Raw genomic sequence first — 20,182 nt, 5'->3', positions numbered from 1 at the left:
ACTGGGTGTGGTTTCGGGTGTGGCCCGTATAGCTTGACACCGTAATCGGCATTTTTACAGATTCATTTGAAACAGCTGTCTACCTCCAAACACCCATTTAATTTTATATGCGTTCGGAGAATAGCTTTTAAAGACGTTCCACAGTATTCACGTTTTGGGCGTGTTCTTGCCCTTAAACATAACTTTCACAGTATAAGAAAATTAGGTATGTGCTTCTATTGCGATATAATTACATAGATATCACATTGAAAACCCTTCAGTTACAGTAAAGGATCATCAATACTGATTTAATTTCTGTTTCACAATTTAATGACGAACGGAATGAACACTTCTGTGCACCTATTGCATACAGTTAAACCTTTGTTTACAGTCAAGATATCAAAGATAAGCTATTTCTTACTAGTTGCCTTCGGATAATCTTTTGCGTTGGTAGACATTGTACAACGTCGATATTAACACTTAATATTCTTTCCCTTTTATATGTCCACACAGCCGTATAAAAAGTTTGAAAACATCAACATAGGTTACAACATGACCACCATTTTGTTTGTCACGCAATTGGCAGCAGTCAGCAATGTGTGATCCGTGGTGCGAGCTGGGGGGAAAGGTTGGTGGAACCACGCCTCAATACATACAGTTAGAATTTTATTTTCACTGTTATATAACACATCAGAATGTCATATTCTGTTTGTTTTGTAATTCAAGACGATGCTCATAGCATATAGTGCATAATAAATACATGAGCTACATGCACACAAATACTAGTGCAAACAACCAACAGTTGGCGACATTCGTAATTTGAAAAATGCCCGACTTATCCAACCTTGGTAAAGTATACGAAACCAATGGCACCATTGGAACTTGGTAAAGGTGTGCGTCTTGCACGAAGCACCTGTGCTGCTAATCAAGCAGCGTTGATTGAATTTTCTCCATCACTTTTTCCAGAATTGGACCAATCCAGTAAGTCCCCTATTAAACTGATACGCCAGGCTATCTTTGGATGTAGACGTGGCCGACGTCAAAATCGTCCAAACTCCGCAATGAATTTCGACCTATCCTCTGTACCCCTTCAAAAGCATCCTACAAAACAAGGCTGGCTTAACACAGTTAACTTGAAAGGCCTTGCTTTCTGTAGCGCTTGTTAAACTTTCAGTTACAAGGGCTAGAATATTAACAGTGTCATTTCCGGAATTAGGCCCCAGGTCTACCGTTTCAGTTAATATGAAACATGCTCCTTCCATTGTTTGTGGCATCTCTGCAAACGATGTCTACTTTATCGTTGATATTTTAAGATTTTCTAGAATTGTCACACCACCTTGGAGACATAAGCAGATTAAAATGGATCTTGGAAAGCCAGAGTATTGTGATGTGAAATGGACTGGACTGGCACAGGATTTGGTCCAAAGAAGCTTTCACATTAACAGTGATTATGCTTCGTATTCAATGACATCTGAATTCTTAATCAATGTTTCACCTGCTAAAGATAGGTGCTGTATCACACAATTAATTCCAACTAAGAACACAGAAATCATAATTCCAGTGGGTTTAGATAATGATTTAAATTATTTATTTTAAAAATGAAATATATACATATAAAATGATTATCAATTATGAGATATAATCAGAGATGAATGACAAAGAACACAAATGTTAATGTAAATGAAACAGTAACAGCTATCAATTACAAAACAAACTTCAAGTACAGGAATATATGCAAGTTTCAACTCAACAGCAGTATGTATGCCCTGAGCCAATTCTTCTATTATCTTACATCTTGCAGCTTGGCAATCCTTCAGTCAGGGAATGCTTAGAAATAATACACAGTAGAAAAAAATAATCTGACTTAATAGAGAATTACTGTACATTCCAATATAAAATAAAATTATTACTGAGCTGATGCTATCAATATAAAAGCTATGCTTCAAACAACAACATGGAAATATCTTTCCTGAGAATCTGAATTTTGAATTCTGAAGATACATCACTGGTCCCTTAGGCACAATATAATATTAAATGTTAAAAAATGCACTAAATATCAATTACTGAGGATATTTAAGATCAGAAAAAGACACTAAAAAAATTAAAAGATAATGTGTTACTAATCAATAATCACTTTCTTATAAAAATATGTTCATACTTATATGATACAAATATACTTTAATTAGACATGTAACAACAGTTATTAAATAAACTCAGTAAATTGTGCAACTTAAATTAATAACTGCTGCTTATCAGTGATGCATTATATGTATAAGCCTTGCTAGCAGCACAAACAAAAAAACTCTGTGGCTTTAGTCTGCAAGCGAACTATACCGACTGACCGACCGCCGCTTGTCAGTGAAGTTAGCCTTGCTTGTAGTAGCAGTAGTGATGGGTTTAGAGGTATTTTAACAGCATGGTTATTCCTGGTAGATGAGCTGCATATTTCATAAGTGTTTTCATTTCATGTGACCCCATCTCTACAGAGATCCTGTTCACCAAAGGTGCAATACATAATTCATCTTCATGTTTTGCTGTTGCAGCTTGCTGTTCATTAAACTGACCTTACTGATATTAACCAAAATTTATGCAGGATATTGTGACAGACCACAGAGAGTCTCTGAAAGGAAAATACTGTGTCAAAATACTGTTTTATAAACATAAACGCAAAGCTTATACAAATAATCTGTATTCATTCAACCACACTTCAATTGCACATGTTTTGTGCATAAAAATCTCATTCTGCTGGACGGACATAACCAATGTGGACACACATAAATAACATAAGATTCAATTTCCTCTTGCCATATGATATGTCCCTATGCTTTTGATTCCTGCTCCATGTCAAATCTTGTTTGAGATTCTTTGAGATACTCTCTCTTCTTTCGTTGAATTCTTGCTTCGACAAGGAACAGCGTTCCAGATATGAACGCCATCGCAACTCCTGCCACACCCAGCCCAAAGGCCCAGCCAAAGAAATTATTTGCATGACCTGGCATCCACCCATCAGTGTTTCCAAGACAGGCAAACACTATTACAGCAATACCACCAGTGAGACCTGCAAACAATAGAAGACATAAGTGTGATAAACTTTCTTAAGAATTCACATTTCACACACACTCCATTAATCTTGAGAGTAATAAAAGAAGAAACATTTAACAGTTTTTCACTCACTCATGGAGCTGAGCCCTTCTGGAGGAGCCGCCAATTCTGCAGCCAACTCAAGAATTTCCCAGCATTTTATGGAACCCAAAGGTTCACTGCCATGTTCACAAGCCCTCCAGCGGTCCCTATCATGAGCCAGATCAATCTAATCCATCCATCCTATCTCTCTGACATCCATTTTAATATTGATCACCCACCTACACCTTGGTCTTTCCAGTGGTCTCCTTCCTTCCAGCTTTCCCACCTATATCCTATATGCATTTCTCCTCTCCCCCATTCGTGCTACATGCCCTGGCCATCTCATCCTCCTTGACTTGATCATTCTAACTATACTTGGAGAAGCATGCAAGTTATGAAGCTCCTGTCACTTCCTCTCTCTTCCGTTTTCCATTCACATAAAGTTTGAAAATGAAATGAATGATGACCAGTTCCATGGTTTATGGTTTTTAATATTCGAGTTTCTTCCAGATTAATTCATTAAAATTGTAGTAACAGTCATTATGCCCATTCATAATGACTCATCTCCATCAGTTTCACAAACCTTGGGAAAAAAAAAGTGGATATCAACTGCCAGAAAATTAATGACACTGCAAAAGGACTCTGTAGTATTCTCTCCATTCTTTGCATTTTTAATTAAATCACAAATATGTTCTCTATGGAAGTAGATGTGTACACCTTCTCAACATATTTGAGCTAGTTTTTGTGAAACTCTATATTAATATAGTTAAAGGGCAAGGCGATACACGATGAATAATTTGCCCACTGCTGGGTATGACTACTGAGTGGAAGTTTTACATATAGCTTTGTGCACTGTATCATACAGTCTTTAATTAAATATCATCTAAAAACATCAAAATATAAAAACAGCACATGCACTAGATCATGTGGAAACAATGATATGCATTCATCCTGCCCCTCTATACCAAATTTTATACACGTCTGCATGCTTTCTTACTTTTTGTGACTTATTTCATGATGCTGTCAATGCCTAGAGCATAGTGCTGAGTGGCAGTATGACTAATGAACTGAACAGATTTGGAAGACACTAATTGTGGCCTAACTTGTGTATATTCCGGCAGTTCCCTGGAGAGACAGAGAAAATCCACACAGAATTTGGCCAGGATAGTCAGTGTTCCAGTAAAGACTCAATTCCACCACCTAAAAATCCAAGTCTAAAAGTTTTACCCCTACAACAGCCCATCTGGTTAATTTTTTTTAATTAGCTTAGTGGGGGGTTGGGTCCAACTGGGTCCACTTGGCACAGCAGTCACTGATTGGCCTAGTGTAGCCTGCCCCAGGTGATTATGATGGAGAATTTGGTGGAATGAAGATTGGCAGGGGAAACTGAACTACTCAGAGAAAACCTGCCCCAGTGCCACTTTGTCCACCACAAATCCCACTTGACCAGACCCAGGATTAAACCGGTGGGAAGCCAGTGACTAACCGCTTGAGGTATGGCGCGGCCGCCCGTCTGGTTAGCTCCATATAGTGTGATAATTATCTAGTACACAAGAGAGGTATGTGTGCACTGCCTGAAGCATTCTATATCAGTCTTACATGAGTTTGACGACTTTCCTTGAAGAAATCTGAAAGCTGAGTCTTGTCAACTTTTAGCATGAAACATTACAATCACTTAGTTACTATAGGATTCTGACGATGGTGTATAACACACTGATATATGTATGGATGGATAAACGATGGATAAAGTCCAGAAACCCAATATATCAGTATTACAATCACTCACCAGCTGTCAGAAGCAAGCCACTGATGATCGTGCAGATAAGCACAAAATGTTTCTGTTCTGGTCCACAACAGAGGAAGAAAATCAGGACAAGGATCAGTGAGATCAGGACACAGATGAAGCACAGTGTGAAGAAAAACTGTGTCGCTATCATGAACGCTGTAAAAGAAATTGAGATAATTAGTGACAGAGTAATATTGATACAGTACATTATTCTTTTACCTGCTGAAACTTAACATACTTCAGTCTTGTGTGCATATCTCGTATGGGTTTGTCATTCAAAACTGGACCACACACAACTGATATTATCACACCCCATGCACTTTTAACTAGACAGTAATTTGACCTGTCATCAAGGGAGACTGCCCTGACACTGTCTGTATTGCACTCACAGACATGACTTCTTTGGGTGAAGGGCAGATAAAAATGTTATTTTTCATGGAGTCCAGCTGTGTCAACTCAGCACAGCAGCCACTGATTGGCCTATTGTACCTTCCCCGGGTGATTATGATGATGGGGAATTTGGTGGAATGAAGATTGGCAAGGGAAACCAAAGTACTCAGAGAAAACCTGCCCCAGTGCCACTTTGTCCACCACAAATCCCACTTGACCAGACCTGGGCTCGAACCCGGGCTGCCACAGTGGGAAGCCAGTGACTAACCGCTTCAGCTATAGTGCGGCCTTAAAAATGTTATTGGAGAAATTCCTAATTTTGCTTAAAAATTTAACTTTAATATTTTTCGTGCCTCACTGGATAAACCTATTAAACGATAACAGAAATTGTATTTATTATGTCCGCTGTGTAACAGTACTGTTTCAAGTGCTGCATCATAAATAACAGTAATAACTCTGAATAAATATTGACTTTGAGGTTTTCATGGCAGTCACTGAGAAGAATATGGTCTTGTGCGTTGTAATGCCATGTAGTCCTGAGACGGTCCTCCTTAGAGGAACTTACTGTCTCCATCTTCATGCTTGGAGTGTACACTAAACTAGAAACCTGCAGAACCAAGTGGCACAGCCTGCTTCATGCTCAAGGAGGCATTATGTTCCTCTGGCACAGTATGCTTTTAACTTAATCCCAGAAGACTATAATTATTCTGGATAATTGTCAACAGGTTTTGTAGCTACCTCAGATTATAATAAAACCTGTAGTTACACAGGCAAGAGGACCATTAGTATGGACCAGGATNTACGTTCCTCCGAAACGTCGGTTAACACCACATATACACGGTGCCAAATCCCAGAAGACTGCTTTCTTCTTATGAAAAGTCCATCTACATAATTTCTATATTGAAATACCACCACACTTATGTGCAACTTTTGAATCTTAACTTACGTGGCAAGAGGAAGCCTCTGATTTCATCATAACCCGTGGTGAATGGATCATAGACCCATCTACATCCCACAAAGAACCTCCTCTGATAACTGTCCTGAGGATCTGGTAGGGAGCGAAAACAATGCGACCATAAGCCAAGACGATCAAGGTTGGCTCCTGTGATGCGAGGGTCACTCACAAGCCATGCAGGTGCACAGAATGCCACAAATATGCATACAAGCGTCAAGACAAACGTGCCAACTGCAAAGTTGCCGGCCAGGCTGCGTTTCTTCATCTTGACTACCCTCACTTGATGTTGGTTTTTACTATAGGCAAGACAAATATTAACAAAACGTAAATTTCGCGCATATGTAATTTATTTCCTCTCACCATCTTCAATGTAAAAGAATAACTCTAGGTAACATAACATTTTATAGTAAAAAAACCCATAATAAAACTTTAAACTTCCGATCCTAACAAAATTCCTTCGGGATTTCTTTGTTCATCAGCCGTCTTGAAGACGTACACTTTACTAGCACTTTCAGGCAACATCCTGCACTGTTAGTTAAAGTTACAATTAGGAGTTCCGATAACCCAGAAAACTGGTGATAAAACAAAGGGAAGTGCTACTGAGTTGATGACACTGGTAATTAAGTGCATGCGTAGTAACTTGTTGCACTTAACTGCGTAAAATTTTATTTGAAAATGTGGTATACTTGTTACTGAGTATAAATTTTCACTGTAAATTCGTATTGCAAATGGATCATAAACAAAGATGGTGCTGTTCTTTATTTCACGTTACGAAACACGCTATTGTTCAAATAAAGTACTCTTAACTAAGGGCTAAGTCGTCAAAAGTTAAATACATAAATAACTCCCACACATTTGATTCCGTATTGTTTACCTTTCGCGTCAACGCCCAAAACCTCACCACACGAAACACATGTCGGTTCCCTTTACGAATTGTTTAGACCGTTCACTGTCACCAACAACGTACGTTACGATTCCCCTAGATTTCCGTTCATGTCACCAAGCAAGGCTGAAAGAAGTGAGAATGTGTGGGAATGGGAACGTCAACACAATTGGGAATGAAGTTTAAAAAAACACCTTCTTGTCCTTGGCAGTTTCACATAATTAGACGCATGACCAGGGAAGAACAAGACTGTTTTTCTGTGACTCACATACCCTAATGTGACTGTCATGACTGTGTTGAATAATACATGAATGCCATCGAGTTACACTGGTACTGACCTAAAAAACAGTTTAACGCTCGTACCATTACAATAAAAAGTAATGCAGATGCAAATATAAATTTCTCGAGCCAGACTCTACTGCAGTACTCAGAAATACGAAGGTTCGTGGAAGCATAGGTATGTTGTTTACTTCAGTCCCTTCGACAGAAGTGGCAAGAAACTAAATGTTAATTGCATCTCCCTCCCGACAGCGAGTTATATATATATATATTATGACCGAGTTTGAAAAGATGTGGAAAGTTGCTGTCATGGGTTAATTTGGAGTATTATTTAGGATTTGCCCCAAAGGAGCTGAGGAAAACCTGGTTTGCAGGCCGAAATTTGAATCCGGGACCGAGTAGGAATTTGAAGCAGAAATGCTAACCACCCGACGACGACGTTTGGCCCCCATAAACAGTTTGTGCCCTTAAATTTACTCATAGCGCTTGACCTCATTGATGGAAGGATTATCGAAGCCACGTTTTGTGATTTCTTTGCGTTTTTGCTCCGTTTCAGATGTCGGGCAATGCCTTCATGTACCCTACATCTTTCCACACCGCAACCCGCTAATACAACATTCAAAATTATAAACAAACACACAGAAATATGCAAAGGAAAGATAGGAAGTGTAAACATTCTGTGATTTGAATAGTATGTCCGCGACTTCTTCACTTTCCTTACATGTTGTCGCGTTACATATTGGACAAGCATTATTACACAGCATGCCCCTCCATTGCCGTTTGCGGCATGCGTAAATAATGGTGGAATCCGTGCACCGCCAGTGTTTACTGCTTGCCAGCGTTATGGGTATGCTTTGATGCAGTCTTTGTTCGCTGTGAAATATATGGAGAATTCTAGCCATAACTCATTCTTCTGTTGTCTTTTTATGACAAAAAAAATTGTTTAATTTATGGTGAATGATAGTAACCAGACGTAGTAAAGATAAGCAGCGGCACGCACACAGGGAGCCTACACAGTACACCTGTACAGTGCTGAAAACAAGAAGTAGCCGCTGCAGCACTATGACATAGGGCGAGTAACCCTGAGAATTTTAAAATTTAAAATTTAGAATAAATTTTAAAGGCATTTTAAAAATTGGAACTGAAGTTTTAAAAGTGCCAGTTCAGAAAAGTCAAAATTGACGTGTGTGTAGGTAACAAAGATAATGTACAAATCAGACAGATATCAGCGAAGTAGATTCTATTAGCAACGACGAAGGGAACAATTGAGGAGACCGTGTTTTTAAATTTTAAACTAACAAGGGAATGGTCCGATCCAACATGTCGAAACCTGCCCTGATTTTTTTTTTCACTGCAAGAGTAAACTCAACAAAATCCACTGTCAAAATTTTAGCTGCTAATCAGCACTGCAAGTATTTTTTAAAAATTGCTGAACATGGTCAATATTATAGCCTGTCAGACCATTGGTGAAATGTCCACCCCTAGCAGAGCAGCGCAGTACGCAACACGCAAGACGTCTGACTCACAGCCTAGGCTGGGGTTGTACAAACCTCTGGTACAAGCGGTTCCGCGTACACAAAAAATGAGTAAGTTCGGCAATTTTTAAAAACTACTTGCAGTGCGTATTAGCAGCTAAAATTTTGACAGTGGATTCTGTTGTGTGTACTCTTGCAGTGAAAAAAAAAATCATGGCAGGTTTCGACATGTCGGATCGGACCATTCCCTTGTAAGTGCAGTGTAACAGCTACGGGGGTATATATACCTGATGATGGCCATTTGCGGCCGAAACATGTAGTGTAGATAAAAGCAAGACGAAAGACCTATAATAAAATTGTTGCACTTAAGACGGAGTTCATATCATACATCGTATAGAGTGCAACAGGATGCTTAAATATAATACTGTAAACAGATCATTGAGTAACATCTTTAATCTTAGAGGGCTCACCCAGCCTCTTATACAATGGGTATGGAGGGTGGAGGCTCTTTCCCAGGTGTAAAGAGACCAGGGCGTGAAGCTGACCACTCCCAACTAGCAGCCACTCCCCACATACGCCTTTGTGGCATAGTGCGTAATTGAGCACAGGACTTTACCTTTTGTGAAGAAAGCAGCATTTTGCAAAAGCAGTTGAAATGATAGAACAGTTGTGGAGTCAGGCATGGCAAAGGGAAAATGTTTTTGGAATGAACCAATGTCTGAGAGATACAGAGATCTGTATTCTGTAATATACTGCTGTATAGTCTGTTGAAAGGCTATCAATATCTGCTTGGCTTATTCTTCGACCCTGAAGATGGTGGCAATATGTTCCTTCAAAATATTAGATGACTACATGGTGTCATATCCCCAAAGATATCCATAACCACTGCTGTGAATGCCTCTTGGTGTAATGCAACTAACATTTTCTACAGAGGCCCATCGCTTTCCAGGAGGTTTTACACACAACAGACTACCTGTAGTCCTCAGTTTGTTGTCCCAGAACTGAATGCGTTTCCATATAGCAGGTTGATGTCCAAATTCCATTCTAAAATGACACTGGACATCCATAAGAAATTGAGAATCTGTTAGCCACAGCACGCATTTAACCTGTTCCAGCGGTGTCGATGTCATTACTGAGCTGGTGCATGTGCATAAGCCAAACATGAACAAGAACTTTCAGAGTTTCCCTTTCTGATATAAACTGGATACGTGTATGATAATTAGTTTCTGAGATATAAGTTTTTTATTCTGGAGAGCTTTCCTCTGGAAACCCTGTATATTTTCAATGGAAGCAGATAATATGCACAAACCAAATAATATTCCAGTAGACATTATCACTTATAATTCAGATTCTCAGCTCAAAACCTTAAATTTAACAAACGGTAACAACAGGGGTAGTAAAATAAACTTAGTACTGATTTTTAACAATATTTAATCAAAACATTTAAACACCAAGAATAATGATACAACATTATGGTGCATAGTACATATATATTAATGTTTCACTCTCTGAACTTTTCTTACTCACAGTATCTCTGATAGAAGTGTCAAAGTTTAATATGTGTAACCTGTAGTAATTTAGTGCAGTAGAATTTCCTCCAACATTTAAAATAGTATTGCAACAATTTCACAAGTTCTCCTCAAAGAAAGCACAGCCCTTCATAAATCCATTGTCTCATAGCAATGTTATTACTGAAAATAAGTGATTTCTCAGTAGAACTGAAAAATTCTAAATTGTGAAATCATGTCCTCCAGCTTTGATGCTACAGTTAACAAAAAGAAACCTCCAAGGTGTCTCTGCAACTCCAATTATTGCCTATTACATTTGGCCAGTCTGTTCACATACTTGAAACAGGGCAGGGATTGGAAACTTTTAGACTGTGTATCATAACTTAAGACAACAGATTCCTGCATACACAAACATAAATTCTTTTCACACTCACATTTACATTTACATTAATATTCTGTTTATGCACATAGTAAATAATGAATTAAAAATTTTCAGTGGAACAGAATTTTACATGCCCAGTAATCCCTTTGGTCTGCCACTTGTACTAGTGGTTGATCTATTGCTGCTATGTTGTATGAATTGCATATTAGTATATGTAGTAATGTACTAAGTATATATGAATGATGTATGCACATGTTTAATTTATTTGCAAAAAAGCTGAGAAATTATCAACAATGATTGTGAATGAGTAGAATTGATTCAGTCAAATGAGAAAAGTACAGAAAACAAACGGCACTTTCTACAGATTTTTTTTATGTTTATATTTTTCAAAATCAGCAAATTATTATAAAATATACATTAGAAATTATAAAAATGAGTTGTAATACTATGAATATTGCAGCATCATCCATGAAACATGTGCTTATGTTTCTTATAATCCCTGTTTACTTGTCCATATATACATATATGGAAATGCAATACTGTACTCAAATAAACAAAACACTGAGTGCACTCGAAGCTCATTGGTAAAATGTCAGCTGTAATCCACCTTTGAAGAGGGTTTTGATTTTGAGAATTATAAAATAAGCTGACTTCTGTTCAAACTGCAAACACTTAATATTGATGAAAACATAATGCATGAATTTTACCACCTATGTGTATGTAATTGGCATGGTTGCAATGAAATGCCTCTTTGATAAGCAAAATTTAAATATCCAAACATGGTAACCAAGCACAGCTACATTTTTATTGAGAAATCTCCCATTGATTTATTATGCGTACTGTCAGATAATGTCCTCCCATGTATTAAGGGCTACATAACCAGAAAAGTTAAAAACAGAAGTCAATACTTTTACATTAAGAAACAACAGGTTATGGTACTACAATAATAGTACATATTTCATCAGTTTGAACACAGTCACAATAGTTATACAAGTCAATACTTTACAGAAATTCAGTTTTCATTAGTCATATATTTCACTGGATTTTTTCAGTTGACTCAATCCTTCCAGCCGCACTAGACCCTGGAGTTTACTCAGCCTCTAACAGAAATGAGTACCAGGAATTAATTAATTTTCCTGGGGAGTAAAGCACGGCTGGTACGTAAGGCTGACAACCTTACCGCCATCTTTGAGCCAATTGTCTAGATAGTGTGGGACCCTCAATGTCTCACAACCCTATGGGCCTTCATGGCCTGGTACAGGGATAGCTTTACTTTTTTCTCTTTTTTACTCTCTACTAGGACTATGAACCAGATAATATCACAAATTACCAGTTGTCATTATTCCTTTAGAACAATTTTTTGAAGATTATGTTTTGTTATAACAATCCTAAATAAATGTTGTAATAATTACTACTTAAAGAGCAATTTTTAATGGATGGGGCATATTTGTATGTGCTGAAGTAACAATGTACCCTTAATCCAACAGACTCTCTATGCATTGTGCATATATTAAGACAACTTATTAATCAGAAAAGTTTTATGTAATTATTAAAATGTTACACTACAGTGTTATTTGTATACAAATATAAAATGTGTAATTCTGGTAAGACATCACACTATAAAAATATATTGATACTTTAATATCATAATACGACTCCCATAAGCTTTTGGTGATGCAAAATTGGCTCTTCTGGACGGAACCGCTGGAATGTCAATTCATTTAGACATATATCTAATTGACATCACTTTTAGCAATTTTCATTTTTGCTTCACACTAATCACACTTAGTAATATTATAATCTATATATTATTCATTAACAACTTGAGGCACAGACAAAAATCAATGCACCCCTTCACTCCTTGAATGGAATGACAGATGAAATTTATGTACAAAGACACTAGTATCATTCCATAATAATGAAAAATTAAAGATCCCCTTCCAAACCATATTAGCTTATAATTTACTAAGCCATTTGTGTCTTTGTACATAAAATATAAGTCTACATATAGGCATAAATCAAGTCATAATGAAATATATACAACTAAAATTGGGAAAAAGAGTACATACCAGAAAGAACAAGGATCTGGTAAGTGCTCCTGCCATATAATTCTATTTTCACTTTTCCAGGGTTCTCTTTGCACAGAGTATTCCAAAAGGATATATAGTGAGTGTTCTTAGATAGTGCTGCTGTGAAGTGAACTTTAAGGGTTCTGGGTTGGTCCATCTTGACAAGACTCTTCCCCCAGAGGTCATGCTTGAAAATTGAACTCTCTGAACATAAGATACTGTTTTATGGGATGCAGCATGAGCTAGTCTGGTAAAGTCCATTGATGTTTTCAAGGAAAGTACTGCCTCTAAAAACCTCAGTGGACTTCTGCTGAACTACATGGCATTCAGAAGAGGATGCTTGTCATAGTCACTGCTATGAGAACCCCAAATTTAGCAGTCACTGAACAAAGTCTGACAAAACATTAATACATAATAACTGAATGTAGAAGAATATAGAGTTGTCAAGGTTGACAGTTTACAGAACTGCACATCATAAACCATACAAGACGAATATATTTAATATTTTGAATGTAGAAGAAAATAAAATTAAAAATGAGATTACGTACATTAGACTAGGAAGTTACTGAGATTATTAAATGGTGAAAAATTGGGACAACAGTGTCATTCAAAATCATTCTTCCTCATTTGTCAATATTTTTTTAAACCTAATAGGTTTAGCATTATATACAATACACATTNATATATATATATATAACTCAGAATTACATAAAAAATGACTGGTATTCTGTTAAGATAACTTGTGACATGCAAACAAATTTATGAAGTGAAATTTATAAAATAAAATAAAATAAACAATTTGAATAAAAGGTTAATTTCAGAAATGAGAAAACAGTAAACACCAGCGGCAATACTGATGTAATCCAAACAGAAACATGAGTTATTTAAAACTGCATAGGAATACATCAATCTAAAGATACTTTAAATATAACCCTTCCTGTATCTTACACAATATACTCTGTGCTTGAGACTTCACCTTGCATGTCATATCTGAATAATCTGCATACACCTTCTTGCTCCTCACATTAAACATGATATATTTGCAATCTCGCGTTTACTTGCATTGCTTTATAGTTCCTGTGAGTGAACCTAGGCTGCAGGGGTAACTCTTTTAATGTACTGGACTCATACGAGTGAAAAGAAAAATAGTGTGAATATTTGGATAAAGAAAAATGAACAGAATTTAGAAATGTAAGATTTGAAGGTTTCACGGCGGTGACTATGAAGAAAGCAGTCTTCTGGGATGTGGCACCGTGTAGATGTGGTGTTAACTGACGTTTCGGAGGAACATATCGCCTCCATCTTCAGTCTGCTTGTACCAGTTCTCACGGTCTCTTCGCTTGCGGATTTCTTATTTTTCCTTCTACCCTGAAGATGGAGGCGATACGTTCCTCTGAAACGTCGGTTAACACCACATCTACATGGTGCCACATCCCAGAAGACTGCTTTCTTCAGAATTTAGAAATGTTGGTAAATTTTTGCTCATGGGGAAGGGTTAATATTAAACTCCTAAATTTCATCCTAGGCATAAGATGAACAAGAATTAAGAGCTGTAGTGTATGGCAAGGTACTATCTGTAAAGTGAGAACTCGGGGGTTTCCACCTTACTCTTTCTTGAAACAAAGCACTAAGCATACGTTATACAATACAGTATGAAATTAATGGTCAAAATGCTCTCCTTTGACTAATATTATGAACAATGAACAGCTGGGAATAATATGATCTCTGAGATTCTGAATAATACACGATTTTCTGAAAATGGCACTAATCTTTTCTTGCCACAAAAATAGTGCCTGTCAACAATACACTAAACTCTGCATAATGTGCTATACAAGAATGATAATTTATTAAAGGGTGACATTTCAGACTGTGTTTGGCTAATTCTTCTAAGATCAGCTCTACTCAGTAACCTGAACTGACACGTAAGTAGTTAAAAGCAGTGTGAGGACACATCTATATCTTCATGCTTAATTTTGTCAGAAGTCTGAGTTTAAAATGTTACACTGTTCATTTTATTTACAGTAATCTGAAATGTAAATGAGGCGTGATGCATTTCACTGCCAGTAGAAAGAACAGAAACTGAAATCCTTTCTCTTCAATTATAATTTTCAAGGAACACAAACTATATTTATCTCTTCATAAGTCCACAATATTTTTTCTTTTGGAAAATTTCTGATCCAATAAATAGTGAGTGTGAAGGGCTTTCAAATAAAGGGTCACCTTGGATCAGCTCAAATTTTATTAAGATTTCCCCAAATATCAAAGTTCTTCAGAAACTGAACATGAATATATTTCCAAATTCATATTTTGTTTAGAGGCTGTCAGTATCAAATACCACCACCAAAATCTGTTGGGTGTAAAAGTGAAGTTTTTCACACTGCTGATGCTGTGACAGACTGTCAGACTTATAAATGTTGACAGTATACTACTTTCTTCAACTTTTGTAAAGTGCGAGAGCGAAAAAGCTGCCATATCCCCAGTTAAGTTACAAAGTGTAAATCAATATTTACAATACAAGTCTCATTATTGTAGTGCCATTAAGCTCTAAACTTTTTCCACTCCCATATTTTAAATCACTGCTAAAGGAAAGTAATTTTCACAAAAACATATACTGTGACGTGGATGGCGCAACAGGAAGTAGGGATCACGTAAACTCTGCGTTTCCGTGAGTGACGTCACATACCCCCACTCTTCCATCATTACACAACGCTCGGCAAAAACCCCTCCCCGCTAGGCTGTGACGTCACGCAACAGGCAAGTCCATGCAGCGACTGTTGCTAGGCAATCGGTAAACACGGTGATTATGCAACAGGGAAGCGAGTTGCGTTTTCTGCTGTCTGGTTGAAGGTTTACAAGAGACAGTGGAAGTAATTGTGATACTGCAAATTGTGTAACTGTAAGAGTGAATGTGGAATAAATTCGCTATATCCAAAACGGCGTGAAGTTATTTGTCGCGTGACATACTAATGGCACGCAGATGGATGGATTACTATACTGTAAGGAAATGGTTGCCATAAAATCTGTGTCCATGAACTGAAATTCTATTCTGTGCTTCCAATTTTGTAATATGTGATGTAGTTAACATAGTATGGTGGTACAATATGCCTCCTGCCTTTGACTTTTTATTATTTCAATGATGCATATGCAGAGAAAGTTTCAGTGCAAAAAGTGGATAAAATAACATGAATGCTCAAGCGGGTGGGGAGTCTATAAATACAGTACAATAAGCTACCATAATTAAAACACTTATTACTCTGGAGTTTAAGATAAAATCCAATCACTGTAACATTATAAAATACATCTCTTCAGGAATATTAAATTATATTTCCTATTTACAAAGATAAGCAACATACATCATTCCCAGCACCTCAATGAACCTGACTCAGAGCTAGAAGTTGCCTCTAAATATTAGGAGACAGAAGTTCCTTTATTTAGGCAAGAAAGAACATTCCTGAGTAAGGTAGGCACTATGATTACCTGGTACTCGGACTTGTTGAGCCTTGAATACAGTTTAACAATGCGCGACATCAGCATTTAAAATAAAATTGAGGTTTTCATAGTGGTAAAGATTCATATTGCGTGATCTTTTCGATTATGACACCATGTAGTCTGATAGGTGGACATCACTTCCATACAACCAGCCAAACTTTCTAATTGACTCACTTTTATCCTGAAGATAGATGCTGTATGTTCCTCCAAAACGCTGATCAGTGTCACAGGCCACAAGACCACAGCAAGAATCTTTGGCATTTTACAGGCCTTAACCTAGACAAAATTACTGATATGTGCTCAACATCCCTGTATACTGTATTATTTGACTGTAGATAAATGATTAAAGTACGTAGCTGATTCCAAAAGTGTCTCCAAAGCACTGGGTAATTTTTCGTGCAGCTGTTGGCAACCCTGTTGCATTCGTTGCTTCCCCCACTCCCCCCAATACCACCAAGCATGCGCGCACGTAGCTAGGATGCTCAGTCTTGGCACGGTTGCCATTAGAAATGGAGCTCCCGTTACTAAAACCGCGAAGTGTGAGATTCGCGCAGTTATTCGGTTTTTGAACGCAAAAGGGACTAAACCAATTGAAATTCATCGTCAATTGGTGGAAGTGTATGGCGAGTCGTGCATGGACATAAAGAACGTCCGCAAGTGGTGTAGGGAGTTTGAATCTGGTCGTACTGCAATACACGACGAAAAAAGAACTGGGAGACCGTCAATTTCTGACGAGACAGTCGCGAAGATTGAGCGAGTCATGCGTCAGGATAGGCGCATCACACTCGATGATCTCTGCATTTCGGTTCCCAAGGTTTCCTGAACCACCATTTATCGGGTTCAGACAGAGAAGTTGAATTATCAGAAGGTGTGCGCAAGATGGGTCCCGCGAATGCTCACGGAAAACCACAAACGANATTGTTGGTTGACTTTACGGAAACTGGGACCACAATAAACGCTGAGAGATATTGTGAGACACTGAGAAAACTCAGGCGGGCAATTCAGAACCGGAGAAGAGGGATGTTGAGCAAGGGCGTAAGCATTTTCCACGATAACGCTCGCCCCCATGCTGCCCGACAAACCGTCGCTCAACTGCAACAGTTTGGATGGAACATCATCACCCATCCACCATATAGTCCGGACTTGGCGCCCAGTGACTACCATCTCTTTCCAAAGTTGAAAGAACATTTGTCTGGAAAGCGCTTCAACAACGACGATGAGGTGAAAGCTGAGGTTCGAAGTTTCCTGAACAGCACGGAGGTGAACTGGTATGACATGGGCATACAAAATCTGCCACTGCGCCTACAAAAATGCATCGACCGAAATGGCGATTATGTAGAGAAATGAGTACATGTTCAAGATTCAACTGATGTATCCAAAATTGAAAACAAATGTTTATTTTATATTTTCAAACATAGGAGACCTTACTTTTGGAATTACCCTCGTACAATGAATTTTCAATATGCAACGTGATATATGTGCCTTAGTATCTATTTTCAGTACCATCCATCCGTTAATTGTAACAGAAGATGCAATAACTGTCAGGGTTTCACATCAGTGAAGCTAGGAAATACAGGAATGTATCTTAACCCAAACTGGCAACATACACATACATTCACTGCAGCTGGACTGCACAGCTTATGTTCATACAATGTAAATCAAGTGTGTCTCAACCAGCGACCCACTGGCGTCACACAAGATTCAAAATCAACCAAAAACATAACATGCAAGATAAAAAAACATGAGAAACCTTTATGGCTATTTTGAGGTTCTTAATAATTTAAAGAGGACCCCAAAACAATTACTAAAACCACACTAAAATAAAAGACATGAGAAATTTTGTGATTCATTAGAACTCTCAAATTTCAAGCAGTCAGTCAATGCACATAATAATTATGATCATATACAGATATTTCAGTACTCCCATGTTACGCTTGTTTGGTGAAAGTGATTGAATTGAAATATATGCTTATTTTGTTTTCAAGACTGTATCTTAAAAACATCAGTATACAAGTAGAAATTAGGAAATTCCTCAAAGATTGTGTGGTCTATATCGCTACCAAGGTTGACAAACCCTAGCATAAAATCACTTCCTCAAAATTCTAGCTACCATTCAAATCGTTGTGTGAGCCTTCCTTTGTTCCATATGATAAGCTGAATGAGTGGTCTCCTGTGCCCTTTGACGCTTCTTATGGTGAACGCGCCCTTCTACTAGGTACAAGATCCCACTGATGTAAAGAAACAGAACTCCAAAAACAGCTAGTCCATAAGACCAGGATATGTTATTGTGTTCCCAGTTAGGCATCCAGTCTCGACCATCCCCACAAGCACCAAAAATAATGACTGCAATTGTTCCTGACACAGCTGTAAGTTGAAAAAGAAAAACAAGTTAAGAGGCCATCTTTAATCTGTGTTACTGCTGAAACAATACATATTAAGTTATAGCAAGGGTTTATATTATTGTAACTTTTACATTTCACCCAGACTGTCCCTTTTTATGCCCATTCACAACGCTGCAGAGGACCTATCAACCCCCCCCCCCACACACACACACACACACAATCAGTCAGATCATCCATCTTTCTATATATGAAATAACTCGAGCTGCCAAACAGATTTTCATAAGTAACCTGACCAATAAGACTTTCGTGACATTCAGTATTTGTCAATTTTAATAAAATTTGCTGAATCATTCCAATTATGGTTAAAACTGGACAAAAAGTGAACACTCTTTGCCAAATATTTGTTGGAGTGAAAAAGTTTCATAGAAAGAAACTGCAGAGGAAAATGAAACACAATTTTTTCGGTATCTTACACTTTTCAACATTATTAGACAGAAGCAGTTGTGGCCTATTTTAAGATACTGTCCAAATATTCGTCTGGAGATTGAGATATCTCAGTTAGGACAGCCAATGCCTGGGCTAGGAACCGGACTGGTATCACCGAGATGCTAAAATTATCTTTAGTGCTGCAGTTACGTGGGGGTAGTTGGTTGAGGGGCTATGCTACAAGCCAGAAGGTCGCGGGTTCAAGTCCCAATGAGGTCATTGGATTTTTTTTCAATTGACCTAATCCTTCCAGCCACACTTATGGCCTTGGGGTTGACTCAACCTCTAACAGAAACGAGTACCAGGAATTATTTAAATAATTTTCCTGGGGAGTAAAGCGTGGCTGGTGTGTAAGGCTGACAACCTTACCGCCATCTTTGAGCCGATTGTCTAGATACTGTGGGAGCCTCAACATCTCACAACTCTATGGGCCTTCACAGCCTGTTACAGGGATAACTTTGCTCTTTTTTGCTTTTCCTGCAGTTACGTGGATTAGCTTCATGTCCCATTATCCACATATTACATAACTAAACTTTGAGATATCTTTCCTTTATGCTGCAAAACAAATGTACAGAGACAAGCTATGTTGCCATTTCCCAGCATGGAACATGTAACAAATAAGATGTTGAAAGATAATTCATATTAACTTATAATAACTGCATGTTAGTAAAAGATTAGTCCTACCCAAATTTTCACAGGATTTAAGTGTTTAAAGAAAACTACAAATGCATACACATACAAATACAGTAAAACTTGGTTATAGCAACATCGGTTTCTGCGACACCTTGTCTATTGCGTCAAATATTCAATGGTACGAACTAATTCCTCATAAAGCAACTGTTTTTATACCTTGCTTAGTACGACATGCACAAATGCATCAACCTCGTATGTAACGTCAATTTCATTCCTGAATTTCTCTGATATCGTGGGAAAGTTCGATGTGTCTGCCCACTCTCACTTTCTCTACTTGCTGACGTGACTGTCCTGGAAGAATACGACCGCGGGCTGCAAGAGGAGCATGGGTTTTATGCGAAAA

General features: G+C 37.8%; 4 protein-coding genes across 5 annotated transcripts in view; 1 reads left to right on the top strand and 3 right to left on the bottom strand.

The window, feature by feature from the left end:
• The window catches only part of LOC117282881, a gene marked incomplete in the record, with an annotated part of 9,731 nt that extends 9,158 nt beyond the window's left edge, over nucleotides 1-573 (bottom strand). The window contains 1 exon segment of the mRNA XM_033754324.1: nucleotides 401-573. Within this exon segment, the coding sequence (XP_033610215.1) occupies nucleotides 401-437 (37 nt within the window).
• The window catches only part of LOC111871647 (pseudouridine-metabolizing bifunctional protein C1861.05), a 76,889-nt gene that overhangs the window by 25,073 nt on the left and 31,634 nt on the right, over nucleotides 1-20,182 (top strand). The window lies entirely within an intron of this gene.
• Nucleotides 1,545-7,326, bottom strand: LOC111871648. Its single transcript, XM_023864886.2, has 4 exons — nucleotides 7,108-7,326; nucleotides 6,225-6,529; nucleotides 4,889-5,044; nucleotides 1,545-3,037 (listed from the first exon to the last, which is right to left on the bottom strand). Exons 2-4 carry the CDS (start codon nucleotides 6,496-6,498, stop codon nucleotides 2,799-2,801), a joined length of 669 nt encoding a protein of 222 aa, XP_023720654.1. The 5' UTR covers nucleotides 6,499-6,529; nucleotides 7,108-7,326; the 3' UTR covers nucleotides 1,545-2,798.
• Nucleotides 17,684-20,182, bottom strand: part of LOC111871649 — an 8,203-nt gene continuing 5,704 nt past the window's right edge. Inside the window, exon 4 of the mRNA XM_023864887.2 lies at nucleotides 17,684-18,682. Coding sequence (XP_023720655.1) covers nucleotides 18,432-18,682 — 251 coding nt within the window. The 3' untranslated portion in view covers nucleotides 17,684-18,431. The remainder of the gene's footprint in view (nucleotides 18,683-20,182) is intronic.

Source organism: Cryptotermes secundus, unplaced genomic scaffold (assembly GCF_002891405.2).
Source record: "Cryptotermes secundus unplaced genomic scaffold, Csec_1.0 scaffold11, whole genome shotgun sequence".
Lineage (NCBI taxonomy): Eukaryota > Metazoa > Arthropoda > Insecta > Blattodea > Kalotermitidae > Cryptotermes > Cryptotermes secundus.
The sequence above is the reverse complement of the archived record's forward strand: the minus strand, read 5'-3'. Positions and strand labels throughout refer to the sequence as shown.

Excerpts from the sequence above, each read along its gene's own strand:
- LOC111871648 (XM_023864886.2), bottom strand. The coding sequence starts at position 6,498 with ATGAAGAAACGCAGCCTGGCCGGCAACTTTGCAGTTGGCACGTTTGTC. Across the intron at positions 5,045-6,224 it reads CAGAGGCTTCCTCTTGCCAC|CGTTCATGATAGCGACACAG; the intron begins GTAAGTTAAGAT and ends TTTCTTTTACAG. Across the intron at positions 3,038-4,888 it reads TGGCTTGCTTCTGACAGCTG|GTCTCACTGGTGGTATTGCT; the intron begins GTGAGTGATTGT and ends TATTGTTTGCAG.